The sequence below is a fragment of the Lethenteron reissneri genome, chromosome 71 (genome assembly GCF_015708825.2).
Source record: "Lethenteron reissneri isolate LAM-NWPU_2019-01 chromosome 71, ASM1570882v1, whole genome shotgun sequence".
NCBI classification, from domain to species: domain Eukaryota; kingdom Metazoa; phylum Chordata; class Hyperoartia; order Petromyzontiformes; family Petromyzontidae; genus Lethenteron; species Lethenteron reissneri.
Genome location: NC_083849.1, coordinates 1,787,166 through 1,807,322, shown reverse-complemented (window position 1 = coordinate 1,807,322; position 20,157 = coordinate 1,787,166). Strand labels below are relative to the sequence as shown.

Genomic DNA, 20,157 nt, shown 5'->3' with positions numbered 1-20,157 from the left:
CAGTCGCCCTCCAACAACAACGGAGGGCGGAGGAGCGACGCTCACAACAACGAGCGGAGCGCCGGGTGGCTAAAGCACAGCAAGTTGGCACAGTAGGGGGCACAGGTGGTGCATCAGCCAGTCATCTCAGTCGACCCGTGGCACCTGGGTCTGCCCCGTGACCTCCTGCCAGCGGGCGTTCGACACTTCACGTGGCCTCAAGGTGCACTTGGCCTGGCACAAGCGTCGTGGTGACGTCACCGCCACTTAGTGGCGAATTGCGGTTGTTGTTGTTTGGTCACAGTGATGGTGGAGGCAGGGAGTGAGCGGGCCTTGTGTCACTGTGTGTGTCACTGCGTGTGTGTGTATCACTGTGTGTCACTGTGTGTGTCACTGTGTGTGTCACTGCGTGTGTCACTGTGTGTGTGTCACTTGTGGGGAGCGATAGTGTAGCGGTTAGCGTGCTGCGCTATGAACCTAGCGACCCGGGTTCGATTCCCGCTCACGGCCAACACCAGTGACGATTATCTGAACCGGTCCTGGGCCTCCCCTAGGTCGACTCAGCCTGAAATGAGTACCTGGTGTGGTGTGTAAACATCGCCACTGGGGAGACAAAGGCGGTCGGGCGTGGTGCTGGCCACCCACCCCCTCGTGTACCGTTCCGGCCTTCATAGGTGCTCGCTAACAGCACTTGCCCCTACAGTCTGTTAAGGCTATACGGGGGATCTTTGTCTTGTCACTGCGTGTGTGTGTATCACTGTGTCACTGTGTGTGTCACTGTGTGTGTCACTGCGTGTGTGTGTCACTGTGTGTGTGTCACTGTGCGTGTCACAGTGCTGGTGGAGGCAGGGAGTGAGCGTGCCTTGTGTCACTGTGTGTCACTTTGTGTCACTGTGTGTGTGTCACTGCGTGTCTGTGTCACTGTGTGTGTGTCACTGTGTGTGTGTGTCACTGCGTGTGTGTGTCACTGTGTGTGTGTCACTGCATGTGTGTGTCACTGTGTGTGTGTGTCACTGTGTGTGTCACTGTGTGTGTCACTGTATCACTGTGTGTGTCACTGCATGTCACTGCGTGTCACAGTGCTGGTGGAGGCAGGGAGTGAGCGTGCCTTGTGTCACTGTGTGTGTATCACTGTGTGTGTGGGGAGCGATAGTGCAGCGGTTAGCGCGCTGCGCTATGAACCCGGCGACCCGAGTTCGATTCCCGCTCACGGCCAACACCAGTGACGATTATCTGAACCGGTCCCGGGCCTCCCCTAGGTCGACTCAGCCTAAAATGAGTACCTAGTGCGATGGGTAAACATCGCCGCTAGGGAGACAAAGGCGGTCGGGCGTGGTGCTGGCCACCCACCCCCTCGTGTGCCGTGCTGGCCTTCATAGGTGCTCGCTAACAGCACTTGCCCCTACAGTCTGTTAAGGCTATAAGGGGGATCTTTGTATCACTGTGTGTGTATCACTGTGTGTGTGTCACTGTGTGTGTGTGTCACTGCGTGTGCGTGTCACTGTGTGTGTCACTGCGTGTGCGTGTCACTGTGTGTCACTGCGTGTGCGTGTCACTGTGTGTGTCACTGCGTGTCACAGTGCTGGTGGAGGCAGGGAGTGAGCGTGCCTTGTGTCACTGTGTGTGTGTCACTGTGTGTCACAGTGTGTGTGTGTCACTGTGTGTGTCACTGCGTGTCACAGTGTGTGCGTGTCACTGTGTGTGTGCGTGTCACAGTGCTGGTGGAGGCAGGGAGCGAGCGTGCCTCCCGCGTGCTCTCCGCCCTCGCCGCGCCGCTCTGCGCCCTCTGCCGCTGCCGGGAGCTGCGCCCGCTGGCGGCCGCCTCCCCCCCGGCGGGACGCTGCGCCGGCGCCGTGGCGCCCGGCGGGGTCGCCACCGTCTACCTGCCGCTGCAGGTGGGCCGGAGGGTCACGTGGTGGGGGGGGGCAGGGAGGGTCACGTGGTGGGCAAGGTGGGGGGGGGCGGGGGGAGAGATGCATGCTGGGGGGGGGGAGAGATGCATGCTGGGGGGGGCAGGGGGGGTCGCGGCTGTCTACCTGCCACTGCAGGTGGGCGGCTGGGTCACGTGGTGGGGGGTGGGCAGGAGGCAGGGGGGGGGCAGAGGGGGTCACGTGGTGGACAAGGTGGGGGGGGCGGGGGGAGAGATGCATGCTGGGGGGGGCAGGGGGTGGATGCACAGGGAGATAGGTGTGTGTGTACGCGCGTGTGTGCACGTGTGCGTATGTTTATGCGTGCGTGTGCACGTGTAAGTGTGCGTGTGTGTGTGCGTGTGCACGTGTGTGTATACGTGTTTGTATATGCGTGTGTGTGTGTATACGTGTGTACGCGCGTGTGTTCGTGCTTGCGTGTACGTGCATGCATGTGTGTGCGTGTGTATATGTGTGTGTGTGCATACATGTGTGTATGTGTACGTGCTTGCGTGTACGTGCATGCATGCGTGTGCGTGTGTGTATATGTGTGTGTGCATGTGCGTTGAACTTATTTGGCAACTTTAGGTTGCCAAACGTAGCTAATCGGAGGTGAGCGGGGGGGGACAACAGACTAAACACGCAACAACAACAAGAAGCAGTTGTAAGGAAATTCGTTTTCAATTTAATAAAATAGTGTAATGTATAGTGTAGTGTATAGTGTAGTGCGTATTGTAGTGTATAGTAGTGTAGTGTGTAGTAGTGTAGTGTATAGTAGTGTAGTGTGTATAGTAGTGTAGTGTATAGTGTAGTGTATAGTGTATAGTAGTGTAGTGTATAGTGTAGTGTATAGTGTATAGTAGTGTAGTGTATAGTGTAGTGTAGTGTATAGTGTAGTGTGTAATGTAGTGTATAGTAGTGTATAGTATAGTATGGTGTGTAGTGTAGTGTGTAGCAGAGGTGTGGACTCGAGTCATGAATTTGATGACTTCAGACTCGACTTGGACTTGCATAACAATGACTTTGTCCCACCTCTGAGGTGTGTAGTGTAGTGTATAGTGTAGTGTGTAGTGTATAGTGTAGTGTGTAGTAGTGTAGTATATAGTATAGTGTATCATGTAGTGTATAGTAGTGTAGTGTATAGTAGTGTAGTGTGTATAGTGTAGTGTATAGTAGTGTAGTGTGTATAGTAGTGTATAGTAGTCTAGTGTATAGTGTAGTGTATAGTGTATTGTATAGTGTAGTATATAGTAGTGTATAGTGTAGTGTACCAATATTTAACTTATTTCGCCCCGTGCCTAGCCAACCGCACTAATCGGACATCAAGCGGAAGACGCATTCGGGGAGGGGATAGAATCACGGGGGCAGCCGTGATGGTGTTGTCGATTGTTGTTGATTGTTGTTGTTGATTGTTGTTGATTGTTGTTGCTGGCCAGGGCGTAGTGGACTGCGAGCGGGAGCTGCGCCGTCTGGGCGCTGCCAGGGAGCGGGCGTTGTTCCGGCTGGGTGCCGCACGCAGGCGGGACAGCGACGAGGGGTACCGGCGCGCCACGCCGGAGAGCACGCGGCAAGAGCACCGCGCGCAGGTCGCCCTACGCTACACGCTACACTACACTATATACTACATTATATACTACACTACATTATACACTACATTATATACTACACTACACTACATTATACACTACACTATACACTACACTATACACTATATACTACACTATACACTATATACTACACTATACACTATACACTACATTATACACAACATTATACACAACATTATACACTACATTATATACATTATACACTACATTATACACTACATTATATACATTATACACTACACTATACACTACATTATATACTACACTATATACTACATTATACACTACACACTACATTATACACTACATACTACACTATATACATTATACACTACACTATACACTACACTATACACTACATTATACACTACATTATATACTACGCTACACACCACATTATACACTACACTATACACGCCACTATATTATATACTACGCTATACACCACTATACACTACATTACATTACACACTACACTATATACTACACTACACACTCCACCGCACCCATCGGCCACCGAGCGAGCGGCGATGGATCTGGGCTGGGTGGTGGTGGTGGTGGATCCGGGCTGGGTGGTGGTGTTGGTGTCGGAGCTGACCACGTGGTTGATGGCCTTGCAGATGGAGGCTCTGCAGAAGGAGGTGTCTGGGCTGGACAGGCTGCTGGAGCACCTCCGTGACGCGGCGACGAGAGGGGGCTGATGCCCGCACGCGACGACGGGAGGAGTAGGCCAAAGGCCCTCAACCCCCCCCCCCCAGCGTAGACCAGAGGTCGCAACCGGGTACCCGATACCCGTACCCTACCCGATACCCGTACCCTACCCGATACCCGGCTACCCGTACCCGGCCGGGTACAGGTAGGCCGTGAGTCACTGGTGAGTCACCGTTTGTCACTCATTTCCCAACGTCTTGTCTCTTCTCACAATTCAAGTTCCTAGAATCAACCCACCCGCGCCTGCAACACGGCTTCATCCCAGAGGTCGCAATCGGGTACCCGATACCCGTACCATACCCGGCTGGGTATCGGGTAGGGTACGGGTACCCGTTTGCGACCCTGGTGCGGCCGGGTACGGGTACGGGTAAGGAGTAAAAACCCGTTTGCGACCTCTGGCGTAGCCTCTAGCAGACTCACTTACACGCACCTACGTCATCGGAAGGGGGAAAGGGTGAAACTCTGGGAATGTGAGCAGGCCGCACGTGCAGACGTTGGGTGGTGCAGCAGCTGCAGCAGCAACTGCAGCAACTGCAGCAGCTGCAGCAGCAACTGCAGCAACTGCAGCAACTGCAGCAGCTGCAGCAGCTGCAGCAGCAACTGCAGCAGCTGCAGCAGCTGCAGCAGCAACTGCAGCAGCTGCAGCAGCAACTGCAGCAGCAACTGCAGCAGCTGCAGCAGCAACTGCAGCAGCTGCAGCAGCAACTGCAGCAGCTGCAGCAGCAACTGCAGCAGCAACTGCAGCAACTGCAGCAGCTGCAGCAGCAACTGCAGCAGCTGCAGCAGCAACTGCAGCAGCTGCAGCAGCAACTGCAGCAGCTGCAGCAGCTGCAGCAGCAACTGCAGCAGCTGCAGCAGCAACTGCAGCAGCTGCAGCAGCAACTGCAGCAGCTGCAGCAGCAACTGCAGCAACTGCAGCAGCTGCAGCAACTGCAGCAGCTGCAGCAGCAGCTGCAGCAGCTGTAGCAGCAGCAGCGACCACTACCGACTTTATTTTTTGTTGCAAACAAAGAAATGACAATGAAATAAAAGCCGTGGGCGATATTATTGTTGCCGTGAGTCAGTCAGAGGGTATCTCCACGTTCTGAGATTCGCGGCGGGGGTGTGTGTGTTGGGGTCTGGGTGGGGTAGTGGGGGGGGGAGTGGGTGGGGTAGGGGGGGTGTGGGTGGGGTAGTGGGTGGGGGTGTGGGTGGGGGTGTGGGTGGGGTAGTGGGGGGAGGTGTGGATGGGGTAGTGGGGGGAGGTGTGGGTGGGGTAGTGGGTGGGGGTAGTGGATGGGGGTGTGGGTGGGGTAGTGGGGGGAGGTGTGGGTGGGATAGTGGGGGGGTGTGGGTGGGGGTGTGGGTAGTGGGGGGTGTGGGTAGTGGGTGGGGGGGTGGGGGGTGTGGGTAGTGGGGGGAGGGGTGGTGGGGGGGTGTGGGTGGGGTAGTGGGGGGAGGTGTGGATGGGGTAGTGGGGGGAGGTGTGGGTGGGGTAGTGGGTGGGGGTAGTGGATGGGGGTGTGGGTGGGGTAGTGGGGGGAGGTGTGGATGGGGTAGTGGGGGGAGGTGTGGGTGGGGTAGTGGGTGGGGGTAGTGGATGGGGGTGTGGGTGGGGTAGTGGGGGAGGTGTGGGTGGGATAGTGGGGGGGTGTGGGGGGGAGGTGTGGGTGGGATAGTGGGGGGGTGTGGGTGGGGGTGTGGGTAGTGGGGGGTGTGGGTAGTGGGTGCGGGGGTGGGGGGGATGGTAGTGGGGGGAGGGGTGGTGGGGGGGTGGGGTGGGAGGGTAGTGGGGGGCGAGAGGGGTGGGGGTGGTGGGGGTGGGGTAGTGGGGGGGGAGGGTAGTGGGGGGTGTGGGGGTGGGGTAGTGGGGGGGAGGGTAGTGGGGGGGGGATGGTAGTGGGTGGGGGGGGGGGCTACACGAGGTCTCCACGCATCTCAAAGGGCAGCGTCCTATTCCTGGAGACTCCAACATCCTCCATCTCCTCATCGTCGTCAAAGTCCAACGGCTCCTCCTCAATGGGCTCCACCTTGAGACACGCGCAGGAGGGTGTGACACGGAGGGACACGTCAGACGCGGAGACACGCGGGAGACACACGAAGACACGGAAGACAGGAGACACACGAGGACACGGGAGACAGGAGGGACACCCGAGGGACACTGGAGGACACACGGGAGACTCAAGGACACAAGGAGGCCACGCTCCGTCCGCACCGCGAGCGTGTGGGGGGTGGGAGGGTGTCCACGCCGGGACCGCGACCGCACCGAGCGTGTCTCACCGGGAGGAGCTCGGCACGGCGCGGCGCTCGCTGGTAGAGCGGCCGGGCCGCCGTGTCGGAGGGGGCGGAGGTGTCGGTCGCCTCCTCGTACAGGTGCTGCTCGGCCCAGCTCTCCGCCGTGCCTGTGACGCACCACAGGCACAGAGACAAAGGTGCGTGTCTGCGTGCGTGTCTGCGTGCACGAGTATGTGCATCTGCGTGCGAGTGTGTGTCTGCGTGTGTGTCTGAGTGCGTGTCTGCGTGTCTGTGCGTGTGTGCGTGTGCGCGCACGTGTCTGCGTGTGTGTCTGCGTGCGTGTCTGCGTGCGTGTCTGCGTGCGTGTCTGCGTGCGTGTCTGCCTGCGTGTCTGCCTGCGTGTCTGCCTGCGTGTCTGCCTGCGTGTCTGCGTGCGTGAGTGCGTGTCTGCGTGCGTGCGTACGAGTGCGTGTCTGCGTGCGCGCTTGTCTGAGTGCGTGTCTGCGTGTGTGTGTGTCTGCGTGTGTGTGTCTGTGTGTGTGTCTGCCTGCGTGTCTGCCTGCGTGTCTGCGTGCGTGCGTACGAGTGCGTGTCTGCGTGCGTGCTTGTCTGAGTGCGTGTCTGCGTGTCTGCGTGCGTGTGTGTCTGCGTGTGTGTGTCTGTCTGCATGTGTGCCTGCGTGCGTGCCGTGCGCTGTCTCACTGTAGTAGCTGTCCGTGCAGGACAGCGTCTCCTGGGTGGTGAGGGTGGAGGACCGTCCGCCCGTGATGTCGCTATACAGCTCGCTACCCACCTGCAGACACACACACACACAGACACACACACACAGACGCACACACAGACACACGCACACACAGACACACACACAGAGACACGCACACAGAGACACACACACACACAGACACACACAGACACACACACAAAGACACACACACAGACACACACACAGACACACACACAGACACACACACAGATGCTTGTGGTAGTCCATCGCATCCGCTGACGACTTCCATTACTTGTTGCGGGTTCTCCGACGGTGGCACGCCGCCTGCACGCTGGCCCCAACGGCGGTAGGGCCGGCGTGCACACTATCCGCTGCAGGCGGCGTGCACTCTACCCGCGGCCACGACCTTGCCCCCTCGGTCGCTTCGCCGGGCGACGTTCGGCTGTGCCTGTGGTGAGTGAGTGGCTGTGGTGGTGGTGAGTGCCTGTGGTGGTGAGTGACTGTGGTGGTGAGTGACTGTGGTGGTGAGCGAGTGGCTGTGGTGGCGGTGAGTGACTGTGGTGGTGAGTGGCTGTGGTAGTGAGTGACCATGGTAGTGAGTGACCGTGGTGGTGAGCGAGTGGCTGTGGTGGCGGTGAGTGACTGGTGGTGAGTGGCTGTGGTAGTGAGTGACCATGGTAGTGAGTGACCGTGGTGGTGAGTGACCGTGGTGGTAGTGAGTGACTGTGGTAGTGAGTGACTGTGGTAGTGAGTGACTGGTGGTTCTGGTGAGTGACTGTTGTGGTGAGTGACTGTGGTGGTGGTGAGTGACTGTGGTGGTGGTGAGTGACTGTGGTAGTGAGTGACTGTGGTGGTGGTGAGTGACTGTGGTGGTGGTGAGTGACTGTGGTGGTGAGTGACTGTGGTAGTGAGTGACTGTGGTAGTGAGTGACTGTGGTGGTAGTGAGTGACTGTGGTGGTAGTGAGTGACTGTGGTGGTAGTGAGTGACTGTGGTGGTGGTGAGTGACTGTGGTAGTGAGTGACTGTGGTGGTGGCGAGTGACTGTGGTGGTGGCGAGTGGCTGTGGTGGCGGTGAGTGACTGTGGTGGTGGTGAGTGACTGTGGTGGTGAGTGACTGTGGTGGTGAGTGACTGTGGTAGTGAGTGACTGTGGTGGTAGTGAGTGACTGTGGTGGTAGTGAGTGACTGTGGTGGTAGTGAGTGACTGTGGTGGTGGTGAGTGACTGTGGTGGTAGTGAGTGACTGTGGTAGTGAGTGACTGTGGTGGTGAGTGACTGTGGTGGTGAGTGACTGTGGTGGTGAGTGACTGTGGTGGTGAGTGACTGTGGTGGTAGTGAGTGACTGTGGTGGTAGTGAGTGACTGTGGTGGTAGTGAGTGACTGTGGTGGTAGTGAGTGACTGTGGTGGTAGTGAGTGACTGTGGTGGTAGTGAGTGACTGTGGTGGTAGTGAGTGACTGTGGTGGTGAGTGACTGTGGTGGTGGTGAGTGACTGTGGTGGTGGTGAGTGACTGTGGTGGTGAGTGGCTGTGGTGGTGAGTGACTGTGGTGGTGAGTGACTGTGGTGGTAGTGAGTGACTGTGGTGGTAGTGAGTGACTGTGGTAGTGAGTGACTGTGGTGGTGAGTGACTGTGGTGGTGAGTGACTGTGGTGGTAGTGAGTGACTGTGGTGGTAGTGAGTGACTGTGGTGGTAGTGAGTGTGGTGGTGAGTGACTGTGGTGGTGAGTGACTGTGGTGGTGAGTGACTGTGGTAGTGAGTAACTGTGGTGGTGAGTGACTGTGGTGGTGAGTGACTGTGGTAGTGAGTGACTGTGGTAGTGAGTGACTGTGGTGGTAGTGAGTGACTGTGGTAGTGAGTGACTGTGGTGGTGAGTGACTGTGGTGGTGAGCGAGTGGCTGTGGTGGCGGTGAGTGACTGTGGTGGTGAGTGGCTGTGGTGGTGAGTGACTGTGGTGGTGAGTGAGTGACTGTGGTAGTGAGTGACTGTGGTAGTGAGTGACTGTGGTAGTGGTGACTGTGGTGGTAGTGAGGGACTGTGGTGTAGTGAGTGACTGTGGTAGGAGTGAATGTGGTGGTGATTGACTGTGTAGTGAGTGACCTGTGGTGGTGAGTGACTGTGGTGGTAGTGAGTGACTGTGGTGGTATTGAGTGACTGTGGTGGTAGTGAGTGACTGTGGTGGTGAGTGACTGTGGTGGTGAGTGACTGTGGTAGTGAGTTGACTGCGGTAGTGAGTGACTGTGGTGGTGAGTGACTTGTGTGGTGAGTGACTGTGGTGGTGAGAGTGACTGCGGTAGTGAGTGACTGTGGTGGTGAGTGACTGTGTGGTGAGTGACTGCGGTAGTGAGTGACTGCGGTGGTGAGTGACTGCGTGTGGTGATGTGGACTGCGGTGGTGAGTGACTGCGGTGGTGAGTGACTGCGGTGGTGAGTGACTGCGGTGGTGAGTGCCGTGGTGAGTGACTGCGGTGGTGAGTGACTGCGGTGGTGAGTGACTGCGGTGGTGAGTGACTGCGGTGGTGAGTGACTGCGGTGGTGAGTGACTGCGGTGGGTGACCGGTGACTGCGGTGGTGAGTGACTGCGGTGGTGAGTGACTGCGGTGGTGAGTGACTGCGGTGGTGAGTGACTGCGGTGGTGAGTGACTGCGGTGGTGAGTGACTGCGGTGGTGAGTGACTGCGGTGGTGAGTGACTGCGGTGGTGAGTGACTGCGGTGGTGAGTGACTGCGGTGGTGAGTGACTGCGGTGGTGAGTGACTGTGTGGTGAGTGACTGTGGTAGTGATGACTGTGGTGGTGAGTGACTGTGGTGGTGAGTGACTGTGGTGGTGAGTGACTGTGGTGGTGAGTGACTGTGGTAGTGAGTGACTGTGGTGGTGAGTGACTGTGGTGGGAGTGACTGTGGTGGTGAGTGACTGTGGTAGTGAGTGACCTGGTAGTGAGTGACCGTGGTGGTAGTGAGGTGACCGTGGTGGTAGTGAGGGACCGTGGTGGTAGTGAGGGACTGTGGTGGTGAGTGACTGTGGTAGTGAGTGACTGCGGTAGTGAGTGACTGTGGTGGTGAGTGACTGTGGTAGTGAGTGACTGTGGTGGTGGTGAGTGACTGTGGTGGTGAGTGACTGTGGTGGTGAGTGACTGTGGTGGTAGTGAGTGACTGTGGTAGTGAGTGACTGTGGTGGTGAGTGACTGTGGTGGTCAGTGACTGTGGTGGTGAGTGACTGTGGTAGTGAGTGACTGTGGTGGTGAGTGACTGTGGTAGTGAGTGACTGTGGTGGTAGTGAGTGACTGTGGTGGTAGTGAGTGACTGTGGTGGTAGTGAGTGACTGTGGTGGTGAGTGAGTGACTGTGGTAGTGAGTGACTGTGGTGGTGAGTGACTGTGGTGGTGAGTGACTGTGGTGGTAGTGAGTGACTGTGGTGGTGAGTAACTGTGGTGGTGAGTGACTGTGGTAGTGAGTGACTGTGGTGGTAGTGAGTGACTGTGGTGGTGGTGACTGTGGTAGTGAGTGACTGTGGTAGTGAGTAACTGTGGGGGTGAGTGACTGTGGTAGTGAGTGACTGTGGTAGTGAGTGACTGTGGTAGTGAGTAACTGTGGTGGTGAGTGACTGTGGTAGTGAGTAACTGTGTGGTGAGTGACTGTGGTAGTGAGTGACTGTGGTAGTGAGTGACTGTGGTGGTGAGTGACTGTGGTAGTGAGTGACTGTGGTAGTGGTGACTGTGGTGGTAGTGAGTGACTGTGGTGGTAGTGAGTAACTGTGGTAGTGAGTGACTGTGGTGGTGAGTGACCGTGGTAGTGAGTGACTGTGGTGGCGGTGAGTGGCTGTGGTGGTGAGTGACTGTGGTGGTGAGTGAGTGTGGTAGTGAGTGACCATGGTAGTGAGTGACTGTGGTGGTGAGTGAGTGTGGTAGTGAGTGACTGTGGTAGTGAGTGACTGTGGTGGTGAGTGACCGTGGTGGTAGTGAGTGACTGTGGTAGTGAGTGACTGTGGTGGTAGTGAGTGACTGTGGTGGTAGTGAGTGTGGTGGTGAGTGACTGTGGTGGTGAGTGACTGTGGTGGTGAGTGACTGTGGTAGTGAGTAACTGTGGTGGTGAGTGACTGTGGTGGTGAGTGACTGTGGTAGTGAGTGACTGTGGTAGTGAGTGACTGTGGTGGTAGTGAGTGACTGTGGTAGTGAGTGACTGTGGTGGTGAGTGACTGTGGTGGTGAGCGAGTGGCTGTGGTGGCGGTGAGTGACTGTGGTGGTGAGTGGCTGTGGTGGTGAGTGACTGTGGTGGTGAGTGAGTGACTGTGGTAGTGAGTGACTGTGGTAGTGAGTGACTGTGGTAGTGGTGACTGTGGTGGTAGTGAGTGACTGTGGTGGTAGTGAGTGACTGTGGTAGTGAGTGAATGTGGTGGTGAGTGACTGTGGTAGTGAGTGACTGTGGTGGTGAGTGACTGTGGTGGTAGTGAGTGACTGTGGTGGTAGTGAGTGACTGCGGTGGTGAGTGACTGCGGTGGTGAGTGACTGCGGTGGTGAGTGACTGCGGTGGTGAGTGACTGCGGTGGTGAGTGACTGCGGTGGTGAGTGACTGCGGTGGTGAGTGACTGCGGTGGTGAGTGACTGCGGTGGTGAGTGACTGCGGTGGTGAGTGACTGCGGTGGTGAGTGACTGCGGTGGTGAGTGACTGCGGTGGTGAGTGACTGTGGTGGTGAGTGACTGTGGTAGTGAGTGACTGTGGTGGTGAGTGACTGTGGTGGTGAGTGACTGTGGTGGTGAGTGACTGTGGTGGTGAGTGACTGTGGTAGTGAGTGACTGTGGTGGTGAGTGACTGTGGTGGTGAGTGACTGTGGTGGTGAGTGACTGTGGTAGTGAGTGACTGTGGTGGTGAGTGACTGGTAGTGAGTGACCGTGGTGGTAGTGAGTGACCGTGGTGGTAGTGAGTGACCGTGGTGGTAGTGAGTGACTGTGGTGGTGAGTGACTGTGGTAGTGAGTGACTGCGGTAGTGAGTGACTGTGGTGGTGAGTGACTGTGGTAGTGAGTGACTGTGGTGGTGGTGAGTGACTGTGGTGGTGAGTGACTGTGGTGGTGAGTGACTGTGGTGGTAGTGAGTGACTGTGGTAGTGAGTGACTGTGGTGGTGAGTGACTGTGGTGGTCAGTGACTGTGGTGGTGAGTGACTGTGGTAGTGAGTGACTGTGGTGGTGAGTGACTGTGGTAGTGAGTGACTGTGGTGGTAGTGAGTGACTGTGGTGGTAGTGAGTGACTGTGGTGGTAGTGAGTGACTGTGGTGGTGAGTGAGTGACTGTGGTAGTGAGTGACTGTGGTGGTGAGTGACTGTGGTGGTGAGTGACTGTGGTGGTAGTGAGTGACTGTGGTGGTGAGTGACTGTGGTGGTGAGTGACTGTGGTAGTGAGTGACTGTGGTGGTAGTGAGTGACTGTGGTGGTGAGTGACTGTGGTAGTGAGTGACTGTGGTAGTGAGTAACTGTGGTGGTGAGTGACTGTGGTAGTGAGTGACTGTGGTAGTGAGTGACTGTGGTAGTGAGTAACTGTGGTGGTGAGTGACTGTGGTAGTGAGTAACTGTGGTGGTGAGTGACTGTGGTAGTGAGTGACTGTGGTAGTGAGTGACTGTGGTGGTGAGTGACTGTGGTAGTGAGTGACTGTGGTAGTGGTGACTGTGGTGGTAGTGAGTGACTGTGGTGGTAGTGAGTAACTGTGGTAGTGAGTGACTGTGGTGGTGAGTGACCGTGGTAGTGAGTGACTGTGGTGGCGGTGAGTGGCTGTGGTGGTGAGTGACTGTGGTGGTGAGTGAGTGTGGTAGTGAGTGACCATGGTAGTGAGTGACTGTGGTGGTGAGTGAGTGTGGTAGTGAGTGACTGTGGTAGTGAGTGACTGTGGTGGTGAGTGACCGTGGTGGTAGTGAGTGACTGTGGTAGTGAGTGACTGTGGTGGTAGTGAGTGACTGTGGTGGTAGTGAGTGTGGTGGTGAGTGACTGTGGTGGTGAGTGACTGTGGTGGTGAGTGACTGTGGTAGTGAGTGACTGTGGTGGTGAGTGACTGTGGTGGTGAGTGACTGTGGTAGTGAGTGACTGTGGTAGTGAGTGACTGTGGTGGTAGTGAGTGACTGTGGTAGTGAGTGACTGTGGTGGTGAGTGACTGTGGTGGTGAGCGAGTGGCTGTGGTGGCGGTGAGTGACTGTGGTGGTGAGTGGCTGTGGTGGTGAGTGACTGTGGTGGTGAGTGAGTGACTGTGGTAGTGAGTGACTGTGGTAGTGAGTGACTGTGGTAGTGGTGACTGTGGTGGTAGTGAGTGACTGTGGTGGTAGTGAGTGACTGTGGTAGTGAGTGAATGTGGTGGTGAGTGACTGTGGTAGTGAGTGACTGTGGTGGTGAGTGACTGTGGTGGTAGTGAGTGACTGTGGTGGTAGTGAGTGACTGTGGTGGTAGTGAGTGACTGTGGTGGTGAGTGACTGTGGTGGTGAGTGACTGTGGTAGTGAGTGACTGCGGTAGTGAGTGACTGCGGTAGTGAGTGACTGTGGTGGTGAGTGACTGTGGTGGTGAGTGACTGTGGTGGTGAGTGACTGCGGTAGTGAGTGACTGTGGTGGTGAGTGACTGGTGGTGAGTGACTGCGGTAGTGAGTGACTGCGGTGGTGAGTGACTGCGGTGGTGAGTGACTGCGGTGGTGAGTGACTGCGGTGGTGAGTGACTGTGGTGGTGAGTGACTGCGGTGGTGAGTGACTGCGGTGGTGAGTGATTGCGGTGGTGAGTGACTGCGGTGGTGAGTGACTGCGGTGGTGAGTGACTGCGGTGGTGAGTGACTGCGGTGGTGAGTGACTGCGGTGGTGAGTGACTGCGGTGGTGGTGACTGCGGTGGTGAGTGACTGCGGTGGTGAGTGACTGCGGTGGTGAGTGACTGCGGTGGTGAGTGACTGCGGTGGTGAGTGACTGCGGTGGTGAGTGACTGCGGTGGTGAGTGACTGCGGTGGTGAGTGACTGCGGTGGTGAGTGACTGCTGGTGGTGAGTGACTGTGGTGGTGAGTGACTGTGGTGGTGAGTGACTGTGGTGGTGAGTGACTGTGTGGTGAGTGACTGTGGTGGTGAGTGACTGTGGTGGTGAGTGACTGTGGTAGTGAGTGACTGTGGTGGTGAGTGACTGTGGTGGTGAGTGACTGTGGTGGTGAGTGGCTGTGGTGGTGAGTGACTGTGGTGGTGAGTGAGTGACTGTGGTAGTGAGTGACTGTGGTAGTGAGTGACTGTGGTAGTGGTGACTGTGGTGGTAGTGAGTGACTGTGGTGGTAGTGAGTGACTGTGGTAGTGAGTGAATGTGGTGGTGAGTGACTGTGGTAGTGAGTGACTGTGGTGGTGAGTGACTGTGGTGGTAGTGAGTGACTGTGGTGGTAGTGAGTGACTGTGGTGGTAGTGAGTGACTGTGGTGGTGAGTGACTGTGGTGGTGAGTGACTGTGGTAGTGAGTGACTGTGGTGGTGAGTGACTGTGGTAGTGAGTGACTGCGGTAGTGAGTGACTGTGGTGGTGAGTGACTGTGGTAGTGAGTGACTGTGGTGGTGGTGAGTGACTGTGGTGGTGAGTGACTGTGGTGGTGAGTGACTGTGGTGGTAGTGAGTGACTGTGGTAGTGAGTGACTGTGGTGGTGAGTGACTGTGGTGGTCAGTGACTGTGGTGGTGAGTGACTGTGGTGGTGAGTGACTGTGGTAGTGAGTGACTGTGGTGGTGAGTGACTGTGGTAGTGAGTGACTGTGGTGGTAGTGAGTGACTGTGGTGGTAGTGAGTGACTGTGGTGGTGAGTGAGTGACTGTGGTAGTGAGTGACTGTGGTGGTGAGTGACTGTGGTGGTGAGTGACTGTGGTGGTAGTGAGTGACTGTGGTGGTGAGTAACTGTGGTGGTGAGTGACTGTGGTAGTGAGTGACTGTGGTGGTAGTGAGTGACTGTGGTGGTGAGTGACTGTGGTAGTGAGTGACTGTGGTAGTGAGTAACTGTGGTGGTGAGTGACTGTGGTAGTGAGTGACTGTGGTAGTGAGTGACTGTGGTAGTGAGTAACTGTGGTGGTGAGTGACTGTGGTAGTGAGTAACTGTGGTGGTGAGTGACTGTGGTAGTGAGTGACTGTGGTAGTGAGTGACTGTGGTGGTGAGTGACTGTGGTAGTGAGTGACTGTGGTAGTGGTGACTGTGGTGGTAGTGAGTGACGTGGTGGTAGTGAGTAACTGTGGTAGTGAGTGACTGTGGTGGTGAGTGACCGTGGTAGTGAGTGACTGTGGTGGCGGTGAGTGGCTGTGGTGGTGAGTGACTGTGGTGGTGAGTGAGTGTGGTAGTGAGTGACCATGGTAGTGAGTGACTGTGGTGGTGAGTGAGTGTGGTAGTGAGTGACTGTGGTAGTGAGTGACTGTGGTGGTGAGTGACCCGTGGTGGGTAGTGAGTGACTGTGGTAGTTGAGTGACTGGTGGTGTGGTGGTGACTGTGGTGGTGAGTGACGTGGTAGTGAGTGACTGTGGTGTAGTGAGTGACTGTGGTGGTGAGTGACGTGTATGTTGAGTGGGACTGTGGTAGTGAGTGACTGTGGTGGTGAGTGACTGTGGTGGTAGTGAGTGACTGTGGTAGTGAGTGACTGTGGTGGTAGTGAGTGACTGTTGTGGTGAGTGACTGTGGTAGTGAGTGACTGTGGTGGTGAGTGACTGTGGTTGTGAGTGACTGTGGTGGTGGGAGTGACTGTGGTGGTGAGTGACTGTGGTAGTGAGTGACTGTGGTGGTAGTGAGAGTGACTGTGGTAGTGAGTGACTGTGGTGGTGAGTGACTGTGGTGGTAGTGAGTGACTGTTGTGGTGAGTGACTGTGGTAGTGAGTGACTGTGGTGGTGAGTGACTGTGGTAGTGAGTGACTGTGGTGGTGAGTGACTGTGGTGGTGAGTGACTGTGGTGGTGAGTGACTGTGGTGGTGAGTGACTGTGGTAGTGAGTGACTGTGGTGGTGAGTGAGTGACTTGTGTGGTAGTGAGTGACTGTGGTGGTAGTGAGTGACTGTGGTTGTGAGTGACTGTGGTTGTGAGTGACTGTGGTGGTAGTGAGTGACTGTTGTGGTGAGTGACTGTGGTAGTGAGTGACTGTGGTGGTGAGTGACTGTGGTAGTGAGTGACAGTGGTAGTGAGTGAGTGTGGTGGTGAGTGACTGTGGTAGTGAGTGACTGTGGTGGTGAGTGACTGTGGTAGTGAGTGACTGTGGTGGTGAGTGACTGTGGTGGTGAGTGACTGTGGTAGTGAGTGACTGTGGTAGTGAGTGACTGTGGTGGTGAGTGACTGTGGTAGTGAGTGACTGTGGTGGTAGTGAGTGACTGTGGTGGTAGTGAGTGACTGTGGTGGTAGTGAGTGACTGTGGTGGTGAGTGACTGGTGGTGGTGAGTGACTGTGGTGGTAGTGAGTGACTGTGGTAGTGAGTGACTGTGGTAGTGAGTGACTGTGGTAGTGAGTGACTGTGGTGGTGAGTGACTGTGGTGGTAGTGAGTGACTGTGGTGGTAGTGAGTGACTGTGGTGGTAGTGAGTGACTGTGGTAGTGAGTGACTGTGGTAGTGAGTGACTGTGGTAGTGAGTGACTGTGGTAGTGAGTGACTGTGGTAGTGAGTGACTGTGGTAGTGAGTGACTGCGGTGGTGAGTGACTGTGGTAGTGAGTGACTGCGGTAGTGAGTGACTGCGGTAGTGAGTGACTGCGGTAGTGAGTGACTGCGGTGGTGAGTGACTGCGGTGGTGAGTGACTGCGGTGGTGAGTGACTGCGGTGGTGAGTGACTGTGGTGGTGAGTGACTGTGGTAGTGAGTGACTGGTAGTGAGTGACTGTGGTGGTGAGTGACTGTGGTTGTGAGTGACTGTGGTGGTAGTGAGTGACTGTGGTGGTGAGTGACTGTGGTAGTGAGTGACTGTGGTGGTAGTGAGTGACTGTGGTAGTGAGTGACTGTGGTGGTGAGTGACTGTGGTGGTAGTGAGTGACTGTTGTGGTGAGTGACTGTGGTAGTGAGTGACTGTGGTAGTGAGTGACTGTGGTGGTGAGTGACTGTGGTGGTGAGTGACTGTGGTGGTAGTGAGTGACTGTGGTGGTAGTGAGTGACTGTGGTGGTAGTGAGTGACTGTGGTGGTAGTGAGTGACTGTGGTGGTAGTGAGTGACTGTGGTGGTAGTGAGTGACTGTGGTGGTAGTGAGTGACTGTGGTGGTAGTGAGTGACTGTGGTTGTGAGTGACTGTGGTGGTAGTGAGTGACTGTTGTGGTAAGTGACTGTGGTAGTGAGTGACTGTGGTGGTGAGTGACTGTGGTAGTGAGTGACAGTGGTAGTGAGTGAGTGTGGTGGTGAGTGACTGTGGTAGTGAGTGACTGTGGTGGTGAGTGACTGTGGTGGTGAGTGACTGTGGTAGTGAGTGACTGTGGTAGTGAGTGACTGTGGTGGTGAGTGACTGTGGTGGTGGTGAGTGACTGTGGTGGTAGTGAGTGACTGGTGGTGGTGAGTGACTGTGGTGGTAGTGAGTGACTGTGGTAGTGAGTGACTGTGGTAGTGAGTGACTGTGGTAGTGAGTGACTGTGGTGGTGAGTGACTGTGGGTGGTGAGTGACTGTGGTGGTGGTGAGTGACTGTGGTGGTGGTGAGTGACTGTGGTAGTGAGTGACTGTGGTAGTGAGTGACTGTGGTAGTGAGTGACTGTGGTAGTGAGTGACTGTGGTAGTGAGTGACTGTGGTAGTGAGTGACTGTGGTAGTGAGTGACTGCGGTAGTGAGTGACTGTGGTAGTGAGTGACTGTGGTAGTGAGTGACTGCGGTGGTGAGTGACTGCGGTGGTGAGTGACTGCGGTGGTGAGTGACTGCGGTGGTGAGTGACTGCGGTGGTGAGTGACTGCGGTGGTGAGTGACTGCGGTGGTGAGTGACTGCGGTGGTGAGTGACTGTGGTGGTGAGTGACTGTGGTGGTGAGTGACTGTGGTGGTGAGTGACTGTGGTGGTGAGTGACTGTGGTGGTGAGTGACTGTGGTGGTGAGTGACTGTGGAGTGAGTGCTGTGGTGGTGAGTGACTGCTGGGTGGTGAGTGACTGCCGGTGGTGAGTGACTGCGGTGGTGAGTGACTGCGGTGGGTGAGTTGAACTGTTGTGGTGAAGTGGACTGCGGTGGTGAGTGACTGCGGTGGTAGTGTGACTGACTGTGGTAGTGAGTGACTGTGGGTGAGTGACCTGTGGTGGTGAGTGACTGTGGTGGTAGTGAGTGACTTTGGTGGTAGTGAGTGACTGTGGTTAGTGAGTGACTGTGGGGTGAGTGAGTGACTGTGGTGTAGTGAGTGACTGTGGTGGTAGTGCTAGTGACTGTGGTGGTGAGTGACTGTGGTGGTGAGTGACTGTGGTGGTGGAGTGATGTGGTGGGTGAGGACTTTGGTGTGTAGTGGTGACTGTGGTGGTGAGTGACTGTGGTGGTAGTGAGTGACTGTGGTGGTAGGTAGTGACCTTGTGGGGGTAGGTGAGTGACTGTGGGGTAGTGAGTGACTGTGGTGGTAGTGAGTGACTGTGGTAGTGAGTGACTGTGGTGGTGTAGTGAGTGACTGTGGTGGTAGGTGAGTGACTGTGGTAGTGAGTGACTGTGGTAGTGAGTGACTTGTGGTAGTGGTGACTGGTAGGGTAGTGAGTGACGTAGTAGTGAGTGACTGGTAGTGAGTGACTGTGGTAGTGAGTGACTGTGGTGGTAGTGGGTGACTGGGTGGTAGTGAAGTGACTGTGGTCGTGAGTGACCTGTGGTAGTGAGTGACTTGTGGTAGTGAGTGACTGTGGTAGTGAGTCGACTGTGGTAGTGAGTGACTGTGGTGGTGAGTGACCTGTGGTGGTGAGTGACTGTGGTGGTGAGTGACTGTGGTGGTAGTGAGGTGACTGTGGTGGTAGTGCGTGACTGTGGTGGTAGTGAGTGACTGTGGTTGGTAGTGAGTGACTGTGGGTTGTGAGTGACCTGTGGTGGTAGTGAGTGACTGTTGTGGTAAGTGACTGTGGTAGTGAGTGACTGTGGTGGTGAGTGACTGTGGTAGTGAGTGACAGTGGTAGTGAGTGAGTGTGGTGGTGAGTGACTGTGGTAGTGAGGACTGTGGTGGTGAGGATGTGGTGGTGAGTGACTGTGGTAGTGAGGACTGTGGTAGTGAGTGACTGTGGGGTGAGTGACTGTGGTGGTGGTGAGTGACTGTGGTGGTAGTGAGTGATGGTGGTGGTGAGTGACTGTGGTGGTAGTGAGTGACGTGGTAGTGAGTGACTGGTAGTGAGTGACTGTGGTAGTGAGTGATGTGGTGGTGAGTGACTGTGGTGGTGAGTGACGTGTGGTGGGGTGAGTGACTTGGTGGTGGTGAGTGACTGTGGTAGTGAGTGATGTGGTAGTGAGGGACTGTGGTAGTGAGTGGACTGTGGTAGGAGTGACTGTGGTAGTGAGTGACTGTGTAGTGAGTGACTGTGGTAGTGAGTGACTGCGGGGTGGTGAGTGACTGTGGTGGTGGTGAGTGACTGTGGTGGTGGGATGATGCGTGGTGGTGAGTGACTGTGGTGGTAGTGAGTGACTGTGGTGGTAGTGAGTGACTGTGGTATGTGAGTGACTGTGGTAGTGGGACTGTGGTGGTGAGTGACGGTGGTGGTGAGTGACTGTGGTGGTGGTGAGTGACTGTGGTGGTGGTGAGTGACTGTGGTGGTGGTGAGTGACTGTGGTAGTGAGTGACTGTGGTAGTGAGTGACTGTGGTAGTGAGTGACTGTGGTAGTGAGTGACTGTGGTAGTGAGTGACTGTGGTAGTGAGTGACTGTGGTAGTGAGTGACTGCGGTGGTGAGTGACTGTGGTAGTGAGTGACTGTGGTAGTGAGTGACTGCGGTGGTGAGTGACTGCGGTGGTGAGTGACTGCGGTGTGAGTGATGCGGTGGTGAGTGAGCGGTGGTGAGTGACTGCGGTGGTGAGTGACTGCGGGTGGTGAGTGGACTGCGGTGGTGAGATGCTTTGGTGGTGAGTGACTGTGGTGGTGAGTGACTGTGGTGGTGAGTGTGTGG

The 20,157-nt window shown here is 56.0% G+C and overlaps 1 protein-coding gene and 1 long non-coding RNA gene across 2 annotated transcripts in view; one reads left to right on the top strand and one right to left on the bottom strand.

Annotated features, from left to right (window-relative positions):
- Window positions 1-11: 11 nt before the first annotated feature.
- On the top strand, window positions 12-4,790 carry LOC133361147 (uncharacterized). The gene is made up of 4 exons (XR_009757330.1): window positions 12-202; window positions 1,696-1,874; window positions 3,323-3,472; window positions 4,114-4,790. It is a non-coding gene; the product is annotated as an uncharacterized LOC133361147 (long non-coding RNA).
- Window positions 4,791-6,062: 1,272 nt separating this feature from the next.
- LOC133361188 (uncharacterized) overlaps window positions 6,063-20,157 on the bottom strand; it is a 24,561-nt gene continuing 10,466 nt past the window's right edge. The window contains exons 4-7 of the mRNA XM_061580072.1: window positions 7,435-7,466; window positions 7,121-7,211; window positions 6,464-6,585; window positions 6,063-6,213 (exon numbers count right to left, since the gene is read on the bottom strand). Coding sequence (XP_061436056.1) covers window positions 6,100-6,213; window positions 6,464-6,585; window positions 7,121-7,211; window positions 7,435-7,466 — 359 coding nt within the window. The 3' untranslated portion in view covers window positions 6,063-6,099. The remainder of the gene's footprint in view (window positions 6,214-6,463; window positions 6,586-7,120; window positions 7,212-7,434; window positions 7,467-20,157) is intronic.